Below are 20126 nucleotides of genomic sequence, written 5' to 3'. Positions count from 1 at the left end.
ATTCGTCAGTGAATAACTGACATTGTCACTAGCCAGATGTGGCATGTGCCTTCGCATTGCTCCAGAGAGCCGTTGGTACCTTTGGTTTCTGATCTCCTGGGGTTTGTAAGCAATAGTCCATATGCTGTCATAAATTCATTGTTTAAAAATGATTGATTGCTAACAATAAGTTAAAGTTCTGACATTCCACTGAAGTTGTCTCCCAAAGTGCAGATTACCTGCCTTAGTGGGTCTGTCTAGCCTGCCAATCCCCATTCTACAATTCCCCCCAGGCTGCTGCTTCCTGTAGTAGTGAGGAAGAATAATGAGTGTTGGGGTTACAATCTGGAGGAGCTATGTAGAAACTGTCTTGTCTGAATGGCTATATCATTAAGAAGGGGAGAGATGCTTGTAATTATGTGCCCCTGAATAAGAAACCACAATATTGATGGAACACAATATCGAGGATAGAATATCGAAAATAAAATATTGACAGTCTAGATTTTCTATACCTAACTCCACATATATGTACCTATGCAAGACATATGTCTTCAGGTTACGTAGATGTGGAGTTAGGAGTAGGAGATGTATACTTACCTACATTCACTTACCTTTCAATATCATGTCAATTGATATCCTGTCATCATTATTCTTGTACCACGACATTGTTGGTATTAATATTCAGCAGTAAAGTCTCTCATAATTACAAAGTTTCATCCGCGTGGCATTGTTGTTTCCTTTTCTTTGCCATTAAAAAATACAACTACTATAAATCTCTGTACTCGTCCATAAGTGGCTCAAAGATATGCGCATTTTTCCCTTAGTCCATAGATTGTCTGGACGTTATCTGGTGCGAAGTACAGATTGAACTTGCTATACAAGCGATCAAAATGCCATTTCCAGGACAGTGTTTTATCTTTGATTGTGTAGTTGGTGTTTTATTTGTTTAGAAATTAGGTAAGCTTGTGTTACTTAGCTGCTGATTCCTAACACATGGAACTTGTGCCAAAGATAATAATTAGCTAACAATTTTATCTGTTGATTCCCTTGCTCTTCCTAATACAATGAAAACTCTACTGGGCTTTCAAGCCTTCCCATGCTTGCTGTTTCTCCCAAATGTCAGTTTCATACTTTGATTGTAGTTATTGTTTTCATCATTGAATTCTGCTTTATGTCTGTTGTGTGTGCATTTCCGGTATGTTATGTGATTGGCTTGCTCCCTAAATTACTACTGGGTCACCTACTGTTTCAACTGTCAAGGACCCGCAGCGCACAGAAGTATTTTCCGCTGAGTTAGTAGTTTTGGACTGAACTTATTCATATGAGAAATGTGAATGTTTTTATAGACTTCCTTCAGAAGTGTTTTGTTTACGGCTTGTTGCTTTTTCTGGTTAATTGTTTCAGGGCTTCTTCAAATCTCTCTTTGCTCTTACTTGCCATGGAAACAATAATCAATTTAACCAGACATGTGACTGACTCTCCTCCAGCCTTATTGACCTTTAATGTATATAGACCTGCAGGGAAATGGCCTAATTTTACTTAAGGCAATCGCCACATACTCATATTATGATTCAGCTCGTGATGAGATCGTTTTGAAGTATGTCGGGTGTGCAGTCCTCTATGTTCCACTGGAGGTTAGTGTGTGGAGAGTTTTTTTAGGAAGTGTTGTTGTGAGCATGGTGATAGCCAACTATTGTAAAGTCCAGGAATCCAGGTAGTGACGCTTAGAACCTTTGCAGCCCTTTAAATACTCAGATGCCTCATGCTGTTCTTTGACTGTACACTTCAACTCTTCAGGTGACAAACTCAACTCGAATTCTGTTGACCTTTTATAGACGCAGCCTGTAGGAGGATCTTTCAGTTTCACGCCACAAAAGCCCCACGTTTTCTTTTTTCTATTTGCTATTAAGATACCCTACTCATTTGCTGTAAATGCTGCAAATGTCTGTGGGTCAAATGTAAGCAAGATAGATTAAACTTTAAGTTCTAATAAGAAACATAAGGCAAGGCAAAAGATAAATCAGTTTGTAGTGTTTATTACTATATAGCCGGTGCTGTCAATTTCGTCTATTCTGTGCCCCATTATTCGCAGATACACCAGCATAATAAACAAAACCAACTTTAACAATGCCTGCGGCAAAGGACAATTTGAACGAGTAAATAGGACAGCTATGAATAGAGGTTGTGTTATGGGGATGTGTATTGTGTGCATACTGCCATCTGATTGGCCTTCAAATGCTTTTGGAGATCCATTGACTTTCCATGTAGCTCATCTTGTGATGATGAGAAATTGATTTTTTATTGTCTTCGTACTCTTGTATGGGTGGATTAATCATTGAGGTGTGGTGTAAACATTAAGGCCTCTTGAAAGGTTTGCCAGTTACTTAGCATCTTTTAAGTCAGATGGACATGTAGATTTTCCGGTAGATGAGGATATGTGGGTGCTGCTGTTGGGGTGGCTGATGATGTTGGATAATGTTATAACTGACAATATGTCACCCATAACCCAATTTTGAGCATGATTTTGCATCCCAAGCACCTGTGATGCTCCTAAAGTCTTCTATCTTCAGTAGGGTGCATCCTAGTGAGTTTACAGCTGATATCTTAACCAGACTACCATTGTGCGTACCCGAGAAAGAAATACAGACTTGGTAGTACAGATCGGTTGGTAGATTACTGCCCTCACAAAACAAATCTGATTCGGCACACTCCACGTGAGCCTCCTACCTTCACACAAGTCCAGTATTTCATTTTATATAGCAGAGAATCGGCCTATGGCAGAAAATCATCCTGTTTTGCCTGTACTTGAGTGATGTTTCAAGGCCTCAAAAAATGCCACTTTTATTTATAAGGAGGGAATGAAATTCCAGGCCACTAACAAGGAACACGCAATTTTATGGCAAATTATTCTTATCGTATGTGTTTTGTTTTTGTCAGGACATTAGTATGGCATCCATTAGGTGATGGTTTAATTTTTCCTACTCTAAGCCCAGCAACACAACGAAAAAACTGGAAATATTTTTTGCCATATTTGAGAGATTGCCGATTCGCAACAAGTCACAATGCTTTAAAAACAATGATTGCAAAAATGTAATAATGGCCAACATGGAATTTTACACCAGCTGCATGGTTTAAGATCCCAATAAATTGAAGGTAACTTTCAGTAGTCCTCATGAGCTGACTGTGCCGCCCGCCATAAGATGGCCAAAAACTTGTAGTGCTTTATGGTGCACCTTCAGTCAAAGACTGCCTTAATACTTAGTTTGTTGGTGCTGGAGGAAATACTGCTATCTCGGGGTACAGAATGTGATCTGACCAGTAGAAAGGTTTGCATGTGATGGTTGCCACTAGGTAGGTATAGTTATGACCATGTTGCCGTAGAAAACGTGTTTTTTGAATTGTATATATCTTTGGCACCATGTGATGAATCTTCACAAAATTTTCCAAAAATATTGCCCTGGTGAGTCTTGTTGAGCAGGGTGATCCGTCAAGGGGAGGCTGAGAAAAAGGGGCTGTCAAAAAACTTGTATTTGACATGTTAATTTACATAGGACCTTTGAGCAAGGCTACAGACCGAACCACTGGAAAGAAATACACCAAATTTGGCAGAAAGCTAGCTTTCGGACGCAGATTGTGCTTTCTCTTATTTGATGTAAATCTGTTGAGTAGTTTTGGGGATATTAAAGGGAAAACAAATGTATATATCTCTGTCTGCTAAGGCAAGCTTGTGCAGGGAAATGCACAGCTCTGATTGGCTGCCAACGCTTCAAACCAGGAAGTATTGGCAGCCGTCTTGGGACTCTAGTTCAACTAAAAGAAAGTAAAAAAACAAAACAAAAAACAACAAAGGGCCAGGGTAGTCACTCCGACCCCTTAGCTCTGGTGCAGGGGTCCCTCTGCACCAGAGCTAAAAAGTATATATTTTTTTAATTTTCACACCAAATTGCAGCAGATCCAGTGAAAATAAAAAAAACAAGCTGAGGCTCTGCACTTGTTTTCTATAAAGCTCCCGGGTGGGCCAAGTCCTAGGGGTATTTATATACGCAGGGGGCACCTCCTGCATCCTACTATCTCCCTGGGGTTTTGCTCAAAATTAATGTGGGGAACCACTCCTTTCCCCTCCTCCTCCCCGCAGCCCCAGGGACCACCACCGTCCTGGTGACTGCCACCTCTCTGGGGCAGTGTTGCAATTGAGTGCAGGGAGCCGCATGGACCCCCTCAAGGAGCCAATGATGACCTTGGGGACAGCCACTCCCCCCAGGGCCGGCTCCTTCTGTGTCACAGAGTGCCTACCCCCGGACATAGCTGTTTTGCCGTGGCCTGGCGGCAGCTTTGACAGCTGCTGCTAAGCCACAGCAAACACTCTGCTCGCAGCAAGGGTGAGCTGTCAAACCACTCTTTCTTGCTGCGAGCAGAGGTTTCCTCTGTCCCTCTGCCTGCAAAATTGCAGGCAGGGAGACAGTAGAAACAATTGCTCTCTTTGACAGCAATGCTGGCTCCCACAGGAGATGGGAAGTCAGCTGGCTCTGTGGGGGCCTTCAAGCTCCCCCCACAGTCCCCAACATTTAGGTCACATGGCCAGGCCCCGGGAAATGGGATCCCCAGGGCCAAGATCACTAATGGGGGAGCAAGGGTAACTGTAACTCGTGCCCTAAGCTAACTACTACTCGCGCCCTCTTTTTGCACTACTAATTATCCCACAAATTCCAGCACTCATTACATCTTTGATAACATAATTGATAATGTCACAGTAAAATTATTGATTAGATACCTGTGTGATGCAGGAACGCTAGAAACATTACCTTAGGGCATGAGTTATATTTACTTTAGATAACTCTAGCTATATTAGGTGAATTTCTATGGTTTTGTACGTGTAAATTCAGAACCTAACTATAATGTCCCTGTAACCTTTATTTCTTTCAGTGAAGTTCTAAGGTTTTTAAAATTCTGTTTATATATAGGAGAGAGCGAGAGAGAGAGAGAGAGAGCGAGAGAGCGCATATGTTTGTGTGTGAGAGAGAAATGGAGAGAGACTCAAAATCCTGTACTTGTAGTGTTTCCCCTCTCAGTAAATATGCTTCCTGGTTATGATTCTTTCCTTTACAAATTATTGCTTTAATGTTTAAATAAACGATTACTTTGTTTGGGTCATTTGAGCTTTTGCAGTTTCAGTTTGTCCTAATGACATCTGAAAGAAATAACACATTCTTGGTCTTCACTAAATGGATTTTCTGTAGCACTGATTTTTGTTTTCAGTATCTGAGGTAGCTTAGTTTTCTTTATTTAAAGGCAAATAGTTTGATACGAGACAGTTGGGAAAAAGGAAAAAGGCGGCGGAATACATATGGTATGATTTTAAAAGAACCCCACCAGGAGCCTGTTTGTCTGGAGGCGTCATCAGTGCGCCTGCCTGCTCTCTTGATTTTTATTAAATTCCAGAGTAGAGTGAAGAGGCAGAAGTTTCATAGAGCTCCTCCTACTTAGCAGCTCCCACGCATGCTAATCAGAACAATATGGAGAGGACTCTGGGACAATACAAGGCTACTTAAACCATACACGAGAGTCAAGGATTTTCATAAATGGTCGTTGTGAAGCGGTATAGGGGTGTGCACAGAAGCAAAATGTAATAGTTTACAACCACGATTAAAAGAAAAAACAAAACACTGAAAAACACTGCGTTTCTATTTAAAATTAAGCTTCAATTAGAATTAAAGAAAAGGGGAAGTTTATTTTTTTCAGGGGATGTTTGCATGTTGTATTACTGCTGCATCTCTAAAGTGCTTCAAGGTCTCTTCAGGGTGATAAAGCGCTATATACATGATACATTGCAATACCTGTCATCTGTGAGTATTGCAGATGCTGCCTATTATTAGACTATGACCCCCATATCAAATGAAACGGTATGAGTTCAGAAACGATAACGTCCTGTACACACAAAACTTTAAAAACAGTGTGGTAAATGACTTTGAAGTTAGCTGTGCACAAGATGTATTAGCGCTGCAGAATCCTAACTTATAGCTGCTTTCATGAAAGGCAGCAGCATAACTATGATATGAATGAATGCGCTGTAGTTTGGGAGCACTGTTTGTGAGTTTATAAGTGCTGCGTGTTATTACATTTTTTACATGAATCCATGTTTCTGATTTTAAACCGTCACCTTTGCTATAGCGTATAAAGTCAGTAAGTCAGTAGGTCACTGAGATGGTGGCTTAGTGAATAAATTCGAAGATTTGCGCCTCTAAACAGCTACTCCTTATCCTTCATGCACTTTTTAGGGTCAAGCCTGCATTGCATGCTCTCGCGCATGTGTATCGCAGCGAGACGCTTTAGTTAATAGAAAAGGGCTCGGAGTCCTTTCGACGTCACGTCAGCGGTTTGATTGGTTCGTGGGCTTGCCTAGTAAAATCTGCTTGCTTTCATTAGTGGAAGGCATGCACTCGTCATCCGGTGGTTAGCCCTCCTCGAGCGCAGCGACCAAGTACAGAAAACATGCGAGGCTCGTTGTTTTCTGTCTGATCGTGGACTACTTTTTCTCTATTTTCCTAGCGCTATTTCGCTTGGCAGAAGTCGAGCGCTTACACAGTTAATTTCACTTTTATATGTACTTAAAAGCACTTTTGCCGATAGATGAAAAGTCGGTTTAGGAGTTTGCAACGCGATCAGCTCTAACATGAGCAAACACGAGACCCGTTGCATTGCAAATGCTTGTTAATGTTTGGCATATAAACACTTCACTTTGATGAGCCAGTTGAAATGATAATTTGTTTCTTTTTCTAGTGTAGAGGCAAATGGTTGAATGTTCCTCGATGAGGAACCAAGGTGGAGATGTTTGTAACACCTATAGTATTGCATTTCCGTTTATGGTGGTGCTGTCCGACAGTGTCTTGCAATCTCACTGTCATCGGCCAACCAACGTCCTTCTTTTTGGTTGTTATTAACTGCCAGCATCCTGTCAAATCCAGGCCCTTACCAAGGCATATGCTTGATACAAGTCAGTGTGAACTTGGATTCATAGCCATGTACCTGATTGCGGGCAAGGCCATGTCCACGGTTGTGCGAAGGGCCAAGGATGATGAACTATGGCCTGTACTATTAAATTAGGAACAGTGCAGTTATCGACATGTGAAAGAACAATTGTCCCTGAGTGGAGTTCAGATAACACTTTCTAAATCCACTGGGACTTCACACTCCTGGCCTGAGAAGTCGGCAGAACCATTAGTTCAATTTGTAATTTAATTAACAACAATGTGAGCTGGATAATTCTGTATACTAGAAGTACAGTTTCACACAGTAAGCTTAATTGATCATTATTTGTGCTAATTGCTTTCAGAGTAAGTAGCTTGACATATGTGGCACTGTCTGATTTAACAAGCACTTATCAATGTTTACCCAACTGTAAAAACCTTCCCTTCAGCTGTTGGTCTCCTAAATAATAATCTGAGATGTCTTCCTGTGACAGAGAAAGTTGAATAGGATGTGTTCCTTTCAGATGTACACATGGCTCTGCCCTTGCTTTCTGGGTTTTTGCTGGGATTTTAAGGACTGGTGTAGCGATGGTAGCTCTTTCTATGTTGCTGTGCCGAAGCAGAAGCATCCTTGTAGGCTTACTGTCGAACCAAATCACTGCTAAAGTCTCCATGCCATACCTAATCCAGTACTGGCTCGGAGTTGTGCCTTCACTCCCTGTCGCACTCTGGATCGAACTCCCACCCCCACCATTAAAAGAGAGTTAGCAATGTGTTTATAAACATGGACAGCCAAGTGCCAAGCACTGCAGTAAAATATGTCTGATGTAAAACTAAAAATCAAGTAATCGATACAGCTCGTAAAGTTAGGAAGCTTCAAGAGCACAATAGCTCTGCAAGTTAAGCGGTTGCTGAAGGCGTCAAGTGTAGCCTGTACATATGAGTTTGAATTCTAGCAACTCACTTTCATGGTTTTACGCATCTGAGCTAGATAAATTAGTTACTGTTGAACTAATGAGTAATATCAGTTGTTAAGACTGCTTGGAAACGCTACCAGACAGTGCAAGTTCCCTGTTGTGAAATACCTATTTTCAGTTTACAGTGGGCTTAAAGCCCATCAATTGCTTACTATCTTTTGGCTATATTATGACTAATTTTCTGGATTTTTATTTATTTAGCTTTTGTGTTTGTCCCTCACCTGGAGCATTGGCTCATTGCATGTGTCCTTCTACTGCTTACATCTAGTGCAGTACGTTTTTCTTTTTTTAGTTAAGCACTTCTTAAGAGTGCATGTGTTTTATAGCTGTCTCCCTCATATACTTCTCTACCGCCTTCCACCGCGCTCCATGTTGCTCACTCTTACCTGTGTCTTGCTTGCCTATTTCCTATTTTGCCATGTTGCACAGCATCAAAGATGTTGTACAACACTGCTAAAAAGACATTGGCAGAGACCGTAGGACCCAAATGCAGGAACTATTTGCTTGTTTTCGAGGGCAAAACTAATTCATTTCCTTTGATGATTTTGCAGTTCAGGTACATGACATTCCTGGAGGGAGATTTCAAAGGCCTACGTGGAAGAGGTAGATTTTTTCCACATTTCGTGGACTTTTCTATGAATTAATTCACTAGCCACAAAATCAGTTCTTGTAGTCTTTGCTTGTTTTGCTTGCTCGGGTTATATATTTTTCTCCTTCCAGTTGTGGCTGGTCCTAAACATTTAGTGAAACGGAATAGTTTAATGAAAACTTTTTTTGCTTGCCTTTGTTTTTTTCAATAATTTATAATCAACATGGTAGAATAAAAATAATTACCAGGATTCATGTTAAAAATGGTTCTAAATTTATTTTTGACACAATCGGGGTTCGACACCCAAACAGTCAAGTGTGAGTTTGCATTGTTTTCTGCTGCCTCCTGGGATACATGTATGTTGGTACAAGTTGTAGGACCACCCTTGGTTAAACCGTAACGACTTCTCTCCAGAGTTAGTGCAGAGCACTGAGCAATTCCCCTGACGTCACGGAGCCTGGAGTTCAAACTGAAAAGCTAAATAAGCGACTAACCTTCACACCTAAAATGTTTTGGTACATTAAATTAGGCTAACCACTTTATTGTGACCGGCTAGCTAGTTATCTTGCCAAACACGCCCCATGGCAGGAAAAAAAAGCCACACTGGGGATTGGCCATTGGAAATACGTCTTGTTATGATTTCATAATTTGTTTGCTGTGGGTGTTTCCACATGTCCACATTTAATATACACTACCAGCTCATCTGCTGGAAGTCAGACCTGCATTCCTGTACATGTTCTCACAAATCCCGCTTCTCTTTCTGCCCTTCACTAAGGCAAAACTATGTGAGGGTGTCAGCCCTACTCATTTTACTGCTTTAGGATGGAAACGTCTTTGAATATTTTTGGCATAGTATTTAGAGTCGTATTTTATTTTCAGTATGAATTAGCTTTTGGAAAAATCCTTTCCAAAACACTTTACAACAGTGAAAAAAAAGGTTTTAATCAAAGGTTTGTTGTACTTTTCATATCACTGTCTTGTAAAGGCAGCATGGTAATGTTAATGCTAATTCCAAATTGTTTAATAATTCATTACTGAACACATTTATTTGATGGATTTTTAAGTTTAAAAAATCGGCGATCTTGTGATGTATGTTTTTGCGTGGAATGAAAGGGAATGAGAGGTGTACTGGCAAATTATTTCATTTAATCAGTTAACACAACCTGTCATTTCCGTATTTGTATTTGCATTTATTTGAAATAAAATAATGCCAAACAAAAATACTGTATGTAGTTACGTTATAATAAGTAAGAATACAGTTGATTGGTTTTTATAAATATAGACATGGTGGTAAAACACCGTTAAAGAGACCAGAACAGTTACCATGCAATCCACTGAAAATTACATAGATTACATATATACACGGATGCACACAGATGCCAACAATTGTAAATATTTCTTTTAAATTAAATGAAAAAAGTGGATCATCTCATCTGTATTTGGTCCCTTTGCTTCTATGAATGGAAATATTCCTAGTTTAGAATAGAAAAACATTTGTAAACCAAATCTGTCGCTGAACTATTAAGCAGTCATTAAAGTTTAAGTGCTAATAAATGTGTACAATTCAGCCTTAGTAACTTTCAGACCTGCTATGGGCATCTCTGATATGGTGTTAATTGAACCAATAGCAGAAGAATAGGGCATAAGAAGATCATTAGACTAGGTTAAGGGTTAGATAAGACTTACTTCATGTCTCTTGACTGGCAATGACGTAGATTTAGAACCACGTATAACTGTATTTTATGTTTGCGACTTCTGATTCACTATGAAAATTAGATGTTTACTTTCTTTCCATTTTTGACTGGTTAAAAATTCTCTGTATTGTCTTGCCTTTACCCTCCCTTAAGTTTCGCTTTTTAACATTAGTAGAATTCTTATTTTCTAGGCTTGGTGTGCTGCTCTAGACTTTCTCTGTTATTGAAGCATAAAGTCAAGCTGATAATTTGGGTCAAATTCACTTAATAGTGGTGTAGCTTAGGCATCTACTTTAGCAAAATCTACTAACGCAAAGAATTACTTTCATTCAAAAACAGACCCTCAGAGCTACCCAAGTGGCAAATGCTTTGTTTTGTTATGCAGTAATGCAGTGAAGGGTGTGTTGCTCCTCTTTTTCTCGTTTTCATATTGGGTTTAAGGTCCAATGGTATGTCCATTTATATGCACACACTAGTGTTTTTTCTGAGAATCGCCAAATGCATATGCGCACTGGACACAGGTGTTTATTTTAACCACTGCAAGGTCAGACCACAATCACGTTCAAAGTGGTGCTGTACACATAGGACCTCATTAAGAGTGTGGTGGTCTTAGGGCCGCCATACTTGTGGTGGCGGTCTTGACCGTCGCCTACGCAGAAGTCTGACCGCCACATAACAATCCTGGCAGTCTGACCACCAGGGAACTGCCAGCTCTGCCAGGATCTTGGATCCCGTCAGTCTGCAGCGTTGTCCTGTGGATTACGACCTCGTTCTCCACCAACCTTTTCATGACGGTAACACCGTCAGAAAAAGGCTGGTGAAGAACAGGTGCAGGGTACCACGGGGAGGCCCCTGCACTGTCCATGCACTTGGCATGGGCAGTGAAGGGGCCCCCCCCTGCCCAGCATCCTCGCAATGTTCACTGACCCTGCTGACTACAGCATTGCTGCTGGCTCGATTGCAAGCCAAAGACAATGCTGTACCCTGTTTCTAGCTAGGCTCATGGCCGCAAACCTAGGTTTCTGACCCACCAGCCTAGCAGGAAACTCTTAATGGGTCCAGTGGGGAGGTAGCCAGTGTGGCAGCAACCTCCCCATTGGAAGTTCAGCGTATGGTGAAAGCCGTCCGTCAAACTCCTAATGAGGCCCATAATGTCTAAGCACATTTTTGAACTTTCAGAAGGTGTAAATGCAGTAGTTAGATTTTCCTTACATTCCTTGTGTTGACACAAATTGGCATTTTGTTTCATAATATATGACAAGAAAGTGTTCCACGGAAGAATACATCCTGTCAAATGTATGCAAGGAACCAATGAATATGCTGAAGTCGGGCAGACTTAAATCTTCAGCATCCTTGTAGGACCCCTTGATCATTAAGTTACCTGGTACATATCTCCTCAAATGATATATGTAAACAGATGCGACAATCGGTGCCCCAGTATTCTTCAGTCTCTGTACCATTATGAAATTGTACTCATTGAAATGCCAATATTTCCATACATGCCAGTGCTGTCAGTCCTATATGCAAATCTGTACATTAAAGTTTACATTCCCATTTGCATTAACCCCCTTAAAATGATGCACTCCTTTTTATTATCGTAATTTCGCTCCTTGTATTTTCTGTGCTAATTTGGTCTAAGTTTTAATGATTTGGGTACGGGAAGGTTAAATATTTGAAATTAAAGATTTCTACTCATTTCCCACTGACATGAAATATATCTCTCGCTGAATGAAGAGATTGAGTCTTGGTGTCCCGCCACACATTCGTAGTCGGTATTTCTTTTTGGAAAACATTCTTTATTAGTCCATAGGTTTTAAGATGCAATATCCTTTATTGCTAGGAGAATCTCAATGTCATGATTCTTGGAATTGTTCTTATTCATACATGATTTTTGTAGCCTGCAGCCAACGCGTTTTGTTCTATGGAAACTTCATCAGTGCTCGATTTCTCGATAGGGCTTTCACACAGTCCATTATCCCAAATATCAGAAAGTGGTATGGTCACCAATATATCTCCTGTCATACAGAGGTTTACCTAGTTCTTCGAGGGACATGCACTGGCTAGTGCAACTTCTGTGCCTAGACACTGCACAGGAATTGTGAAGAAAAGGAAGCTCCACTGGAAAAAATGACTCACAATTCCAGGGAATAATATGAGTTGGATGTATATTATGTTGTAATACTAGGGACCTGATTTAAGAAAAGTGGCGCTGCATCTAATGCAGTGGCACTATTTTTGCACCCCCTAGCGCCCCCCTACCGCCATCATGTGTGCACCGCATTTAATATACAGCACACGATGGCGCAGGGTAGGGGCAATAGTGCAATAGTGTCTACATTTTTTACACTATTGATGTACTGTGTAGGATTAGTACCAAAATGTTGGTGCTAATCTTGCCCAGTACATAGGGGCCCATTGAAAGCAATGATGTGCACCCGTTTAACACCTGCTCTGAGCCAGTCTATCCCAGAGTTGCCTGTATCTGAGCCTCTGCGTCTCCTTGTTTTCCTGGTCTAACAAAGCTACCTATGAGGTTTCCTTTCTCCCAAAAAATTAATATGTGGCTTTACCGTGCTTTTTGCTTCCCTATACCTCAGTAGTGATTATCCTTTAGGATCCATGTCCTCGGCTGTCTAGGCTAGAGGAATGGATTAAGACAGACAGAACTAACAGGTAGACTTATAATTAGAGAGATATGCACCATACCAGAGGTAGTTCATAGGCGCATGGTCTGCTGAATGCTATAGGTGCCATCAATGCAAGATCACTCTGCCTCCTGTGAAAGTCGGGAGGTAGCTCTGATGTCTTAAAAAAGTGATGGACATCTTTCCTGTCAGTGTTGCACAAAATATGAAGCAGTTGAACATTAGATTGATCTACAAAGGTGAGGGATATCTCTGCTGTCTGTGTCGAGTGCAGGGGTGTGGAATTTATTAAAATATCTACTTGTCCAGGGGACAGGTTGCTTCTCAAATCTACTTGTCCTGTAAAAAGATCTACTTGTCCCTTTGGTGCCATGTAGTGTGGCGACAAATTATGGCAGCAATTAATAGCCTCTCTGATTATGCCAGGGCTACTACCATAGTAGGGCTTGAATACTTGGAGTTTCAATCCCTACTGTAGCAATTTCCTTATTTTGCCACCTTTCTGCAGATCTGCATACTGGGGCTGGAGGAAGCAGTAAGCAATAGTTCCAGGGCTGTAATGCCTTTGAGTCTGCAAACCTACGTACCTGCATGTGTTAAAGATTTTTACCAGCTTCTCTCTAATATTTTCCCATAATAAGAAAGGTTGGACATTTACTCCTGACAATGGCAGAATTAGAACTTCTTCCAGGGTTGGGAAGAAAGTGGCTGCAGGGAAAATGAACTTGCAAATGCTCAATAGATTTTCACATGAGCAAATCTACACATCGTATTTACCCACGCTAAAATACAGTTCACAAATATTTTATAGGGGTACGACATATACCATGGGTGCACTTTTGTGACTTTCTTTAAGAATTTGGGGCCACAAGGAGGTAGGTTCAGATTTGTGACCTGCAAATTGCGAGTCGCAAATCCGAATGTAGGATGGTGTCCTTGACACCATCTGTGATTCGCAAGGGCTTCGCAAATGCCCACATCATGAATAATCATGAGGTGGATCGCAATTTGCGACCCCCTCACGAATGGTGGCCTGCTGGAGACAGCCGACCACCATGTCTGTGACTGCTTTTCAATAAAGCAGTTTTTTTTGTTTTTTTTTTGTAATGCAGCCCGTTTTCCTTAAAGGAAAACGAGATGCATAACAAAAACGAAAAATGAAACGTTTTCGTTTCATTTTTTCAGAGCAGGCAGTGGTCCGGAGGACCACTGCTTGCTCTGAAAAAATGTTTACAGTGACATTCACAATGGGAAAGGGGTCCCATGGGGATCCCTTCCCTTTTGCGAAAGTGTTAGCACCCATTTGAAATGGGTGCAAACTGCGATTGGTGTGCGCCCGCGTTCGTGGTCACAAAACAATCCTACATTGCACTGCGAGTTGCAATTAGGAAGGGAACACCCCTTACTAATTGCGAGTCGCAAACCCGTTTTGTGATTCGGTAACCAGGTTACTGAATCGCAAAACTGGGTTTGTGCATCGCAATGTGCTTTTTGCACGTCGCAAACAGCGAAAGTCGCAGTTTGCGACATGCAAAAAGCTACCTACATGTGGGTCTTGGTCCCTAATTAGGTCTGGTGTTAACAAAGACATTTTGTTTTTATTAAACTTCTATTTCTCTCTCTTTCGGCTGGCTTTACTGTGAGTGATCACATTCTGCTCTTCCACAAGGAGCATATTGCCACACAAAGTAGTTTTGTTCAGTGTCAGGAACTACAGTGGCAATCAGTGACGTAACGAAACTGGAGGGTGCCCCTTTGCAAAGAACATGGAGGAGCCCCCTCTCCAGACTCACTCAGGGCAGGTGCTGTGCTGACGGGGCCCCCTGGAGGGCGGCTGCGGGGCCTTTGTTATGCCGCTGGTGGCAACGTGTGCTTTAAGAGTTCAAAAACTTTTTGGGGGGGTTTTGCCAATGTTTGTTACAATGTTGAGGGCCTGGTAGCTCCCACAACAATAAAGTGTTACAAAAGCCATGTCAAAACAAGACACGCATTGATGAAACTAAAAGACTTATAAAAATATGTCAGATCAGTTGGCTTTGTCAGTGTTTGTTTATTTTCATGCTTCCCATAATCGTGTTGAAAATGGTTACACTGATTTTCCATTAGAAATATTTTTGGGAAATACTAGCATGCATCAACGCATTTTACTAAATGACACTTCATTTGCATATAATCAGAGAGCATTCTGGGAGCATTATACTTAGCCTCTTAGCCTAAACTTTTCAAACGTGTGTACACGTTTTTTTTTTTTTGTGTACTGGAACCAACGTCAGTAGTGAAGTGTGACCTTAAAACATTTATTTACAGCACGCACCCTAATAATGTAGGCTTTCAAATAATGAACCATAAATACAAGTTCGAACAGCATTATCTTTTGGAAACACATTACCTCAACTGCAGAGAGTTCAACTCTCTGTAAACAGGCAGCTAAAGGGTTTGTGCTGCAGGGGGTTGGGCCTACTTGTCCCAAGACCAAAGTAAACATAAAAACTTGTTGCCCTTGACCCCAAACAAGATGTCCCAGGTGTCGGATGATAGGAATTCCACATCCCTGGAGTGTGGGATAATACATGTTCTGAATATGGCATATAAGTTAGTTCTGCTGTGACAGATGAGAGAAAGCTCTGCTGATTTCAATGAGTGAAATATTTGCCAACATAACTAAGTATTTGTCTACCAGAGGTAATAAATATCTCTGATGTTCGAGGCATATGAAGGGTAGGTGTACAAACTTTTACAAATGGACGGTCATTCAGCTTCATACGACAGGTGAGAGCACTACTGCCAAACCTGATTTAGAAATATTTCAGCTGAGCAACAGATGGCTGTGTTGTTAGTTGCCAGTGGGCATGTATCCTATAGCATCTATCTCTAGATGGGTGTCAGTTTGTTCTCTGCCTCTGTGATGGTGGGAGTTAGTTGCTTATGCCCTTAATGAGTCAGGGATTTTGGGACTAGAAGGACAGCACGGTCCTAGATACAGTTCATCAGTAGGTTGCTAAGAAACAGGCCCTGGCACTTGTTGTCCTAGGGTAGCAAGGCCTAGACTTCAAGAGCACTCGCTCAACCAGTGGTTTCTGGTGTGAGATGTGGTGAGCTGGCAGTTTCCATGTCCAACCATGCTTGTACATAAATAGGACCTTGGGAAGCAAGAGAAGGTGCATTGTGCAGACCTCTGGCTTTCCCAACCTAGGATTTGTAAGAAAATAATTATTCCTGTTAAAGCCAGCTGCCATTCTTCTGTATTTGGGCCACAAGCACACTCACAAAACAACACAGAGGTATAAATTCACATGTAACAACCCATGATTGAGCTTTTCCACAGTAGCCAAAGTCAGAAGTACATCTCTCAGGGTACTATGATTTTCTTTAAATAATTTGACTTTTGAAGAATAAGGGCCTGATTTAGAGTATGGAGGGGGATTACTCAGTCACAAATGTGAAGTATATCACTCCCACTGTATTACAATCCCTTTATAGCCTGTAGGGATCGTAATAAGGCGGACAGGATATCTTTCATGTTTTGACGAAGTAACCCCATCCGCCAAACTCTAAATCAGGCTCCAAATCTCATGATATAGTTGGAGGGAGCTTTTGACCATACATTGCTCCAAGGCTTTGGAAACCTTTTAAATTCCATCCAATTCTGGAATAGTAAATTCTAATGTTTTAAAAAGCCTACTTTCCATAAAAAATGTTTGACCTTTGCAACCATCCACCCTGCTGTTTTTTTCAATTTTATCGAGTTGACATATTTCAAATACACATCCATTGACTGATAACCATTGATCTCAGTATGTTAGTCTTGAGCCAACTGATGCTTACTGCCCAGAAATAAAGAGGCAGGAGAAAGAACAATCAAACTATAGATAAACTCACTATCCAAATCTGAGAGGTGGGCTGATAAACCTAGTTTAGTTCTTCTGTGTCTTGCATGTGCTCTTAAATATGCAACTTGATCTTTTTGTTGTCATCACTCTAAAATGTGAGAGAGGTAGAAATCCATTTAGGCTGGTATCCACCCAGTCTTGCTAAAATCAAATTGTTTTTATGAATGCAAACTTAGGGCCTGATTCAGAGTTTGGCAGAGAGGTTACTCTGTCACAACTGTGACGGATATCCCGTCCGCCGAAATATAAATCCCATTATATCCTATGGGATTTATATTGCAGCGGACGGAATATCCGTCATCGTTGTAATGAAGCGACCCCTGCCAAACTCTAAATCAGGTCCTTAACTTTAGGAGGTTGAAAGGAAATATGAGACTATTTTGGGCAGAGCAATAGGTAGGAAACTCTCTTATCTTTTTGATTGTTTCTAGGATGAGCAAATGAAGACTTTCTTTGAAACCTTTGTGAGGAAAAGGAAAAAAATGCAATAACCTCCATCCATACCCTCTCCATTTTGCTATACTGTTGAAGCAGGGCAAACTTATGACTTGAAAGCTGACAATAATATCTTTCAACAATTTGATTAGATTTCTGGATCAAGTCATATGTTTTCCAGTGTAATGTAGACTCTTTCGCCATCACAAAAGAGACTAAGCAAATACACAGCATTTTGTGTTATGTCGTAGTTTTGCATCTTTTGTTCCTGTAAGTATGGGTGACTTACAGGGCGCTGCTTTAACCATTCACTTACCAGTGTACAGTCCCACAACTTCCTCGTGTGAACCAGTTCCACCTTCTCCTGTATCTTTCCTCCTGCTACTTCCCACTCCTCAGTTGTAAATGTGTCAAGTGTCCCTTCCCACACCCTCTTTCTCCCTACCCTAGTTACTGGAATTCACAGTAATGCTACTGTCGTATACAGGATAGTTGCATGTGGTATCCTTGGATGAACAGTCAGTCTTGTTCTTTCAACATTTCCAACTACAGGGCTTTAATGTTTGCCTTGAAGGTTATAAAATAGGCAGTGTTGGTGATGAACTATTTGTCTCCCTTCTCACTTGAAGATGACTGGTATGTAATCTATTGAGAATCCTCAGCTTGGATAGGCTTAATTGTTTCTGGTGGCAGCCACAAATTGAAAAGAATATCAAGCATTTTTGTAAAGCTGTGTAGTTATTTTTATACTGCTTTAAAATATATTGTTATTTGCCCCCTACTATGTTGTTGCCATTTTATTTGATCAAAATAAATAGTAATGGACTTTCCTCGTGAACAATAGAGACGTTGGTAAAGAGTTATTTTACAATATTATATGTGAAACAACCAGTTACTTGGTCGTAGCTGATCGTGAATAGGACTTTCATATTTTAAATCCAACATGAAGTATAAATGCTAATCTCTGACCGAAATTATACTCAAAACACACAAACACCACATGGTTCCTAAATCCCATTAGTTGTCTAAAATGTGTTTGCCTGATTGTGTAGTGCCCTCGCTGAGGCTTCCCACAACCTCCACCCACAGTGGACACCTTAGCTTTGTGGACAGGGTTTTGCCAACTCTCATTATTTAGGAATGGGAAACTACCTACTTTATAAACGTTTGCTGTCAGGAGATATCTGAGTCAGATTAGCTAAGGGAAGAGAGAAGAAGCAATTATGTTTCTGATACCAGAAAGGGCTACTTTGGCTCAAAGTGGAAAGCCTTACTCATTTTTAATGCCTGCTTACTGTGCAGCGATGCGTCACCAACAATCCATACAGATATCTAAAGGCTACAAGCCTGCATCAACTGTGCTCAAGACGTTTTCTGATCAATCAGTACTGAGCAATGTCTTCTAGCTGAGCGCCAAGAAACTAATGTAAAATTAAAGGTATCATTAATCAGGCCACTTGTTTGTTTAGTAATTTTTTACTAAATATTTTAAGCCTAGCCCACTTCAATTCAGATTTACCTTAAGGATTCCATTTCTGTCTGACTCGCCTTACACAGTTTTTGAGAACAGATGCCCACTACTTAGAGATAGAAACCACCTAAAAGAGGCAAGCCCTCAATATACTAGATAAATGCTACCATCAGCAGACTAAACATAACCACTGCAGCTGTAATGAAAACTTTCATCTGAAAATAAAACATGTAGATTAGAGAATATGGGGTGTTTTAAAAATAGAATTGCTAGATGCTTGTCTATAGGGTAGGAGGGCTCTTCTCTTTCCAGTTACAGAACACAGAACCACACACAGGCCCTGGGAGTTGACAACGGAAGTTTGTGCCTGGAATGTTCCTGTGAATATATTATTTTTTAGACCAAACTTAAGTGTGATTTCTTGCAGTCTTTGGCTGGGCAATGCATCAGAAAATATTCACACAAAAGTAGAATACATGACTACTCATTCAATGAGACTGCAGCCACCAATTTCTAAAATTTATTATGAGATAAACCTCAAAAGCACCAAGACCTTCTATCACTTGTTGCTTTCTTGTGAGACCTCTTTTTAACCCTCATCACGAGTACTTAATCCTTCCACTAGCCCTGTCATCTGCCCAAGCCTCAGCGTTACACACAACTAACTTTGCGAATGCTTTATACTTCATATTCCATGTTTTCTACATAACTTCCCCTTTGTTGTACCATCTACAACAGCATGTTAAGCGGACCCTCCTCATCAGAACCTGCTCTTCCTGCTTTAACAATGCAGTTGCTTTTGCCATACTCGCAAAATCCACCTACCCTTATTATTAGCCAGTCTTCTTCCTTCATTCAAGCTCGACCTCATCTCTCACCTCTCCCCATGCTACTCTGTCTTTGAGCATCCTTCAACATCTGCACTACAGCTTCCTTAAGTCCACTTACTTTGACATAGGCATCCCAGGACCCTTGTTGTGCACCTCCTTCCTGGCCCTCTGACCAAATATCTCAGTATTGAGTACAAATTCTGTATGACATTTCAATGCCAGTAAAATTTAAAATGGGTGTTGTATTTACCTAAAGAACTGAAAAGTATTTTTTTGTAAATGTTAGCCAGTTTCATTGACATTTGGGTTTTTCACTGGTGTTATGCAGATTTGTAGAGAGAGCTTATAACCCGGTACGGTATTCTGGCGCTGAGCAGGTGTGTGTATGCCTCAAATGTTACAGTGCTTGAGAAGTCCATGGGTAGGGGATGTCCAAATGATATTTTGAATGTATGCTGGAGAATGCATGGTGGTGATGCTCATCTGGGAAACAGCTGTTGTGTTGCTTGCAGACAGTTGCCTAATGAGAAACAGACGCTGCTCCTGGAAGCAGTACTCTTAACTTGTTTGGGAAGCAGGGGGAAGTTGGACATAAAGAACTGAATAAAAAACAACCCCTGGCTGCCACCTCTCGGCCCTATTACTCATTAA

General features: G+C 40.9%; 1 protein-coding gene across 6 annotated transcripts in view; it reads left to right on the top strand.

Annotated features, from left to right (window-relative positions):
• GLI3 (GLI family zinc finger 3) overlaps nt 1-20126 on the top strand; it is a 380984-nt gene that overhangs the window by 41831 nt on the left and 319027 nt on the right. Inside the window, exon 3 of one of the 6 annotated variants that reach the window (XM_069215967.1) lies at nt 8473-8524. The exons of the other annotated variants lie outside the window; for them this stretch is intronic. Coding sequence (XP_069072068.1) covers nt 8473-8524 — 52 coding nt within the window. The remainder of the gene's footprint in view (nt 1-8472; nt 8525-20126) is intronic. 6 annotated transcript variants of the gene reach the window in all.

The sequence above is a fragment of the Pleurodeles waltl genome, chromosome 2_1, assembly GCF_031143425.1.
Source record: "Pleurodeles waltl isolate 20211129_DDA chromosome 2_1, aPleWal1.hap1.20221129, whole genome shotgun sequence".
Lineage (NCBI taxonomy): Eukaryota > Metazoa > Chordata > Amphibia > Caudata > Salamandridae > Pleurodeles > Pleurodeles waltl.
This window is presented reverse-complemented; position numbering and strand designations above follow the sequence as displayed.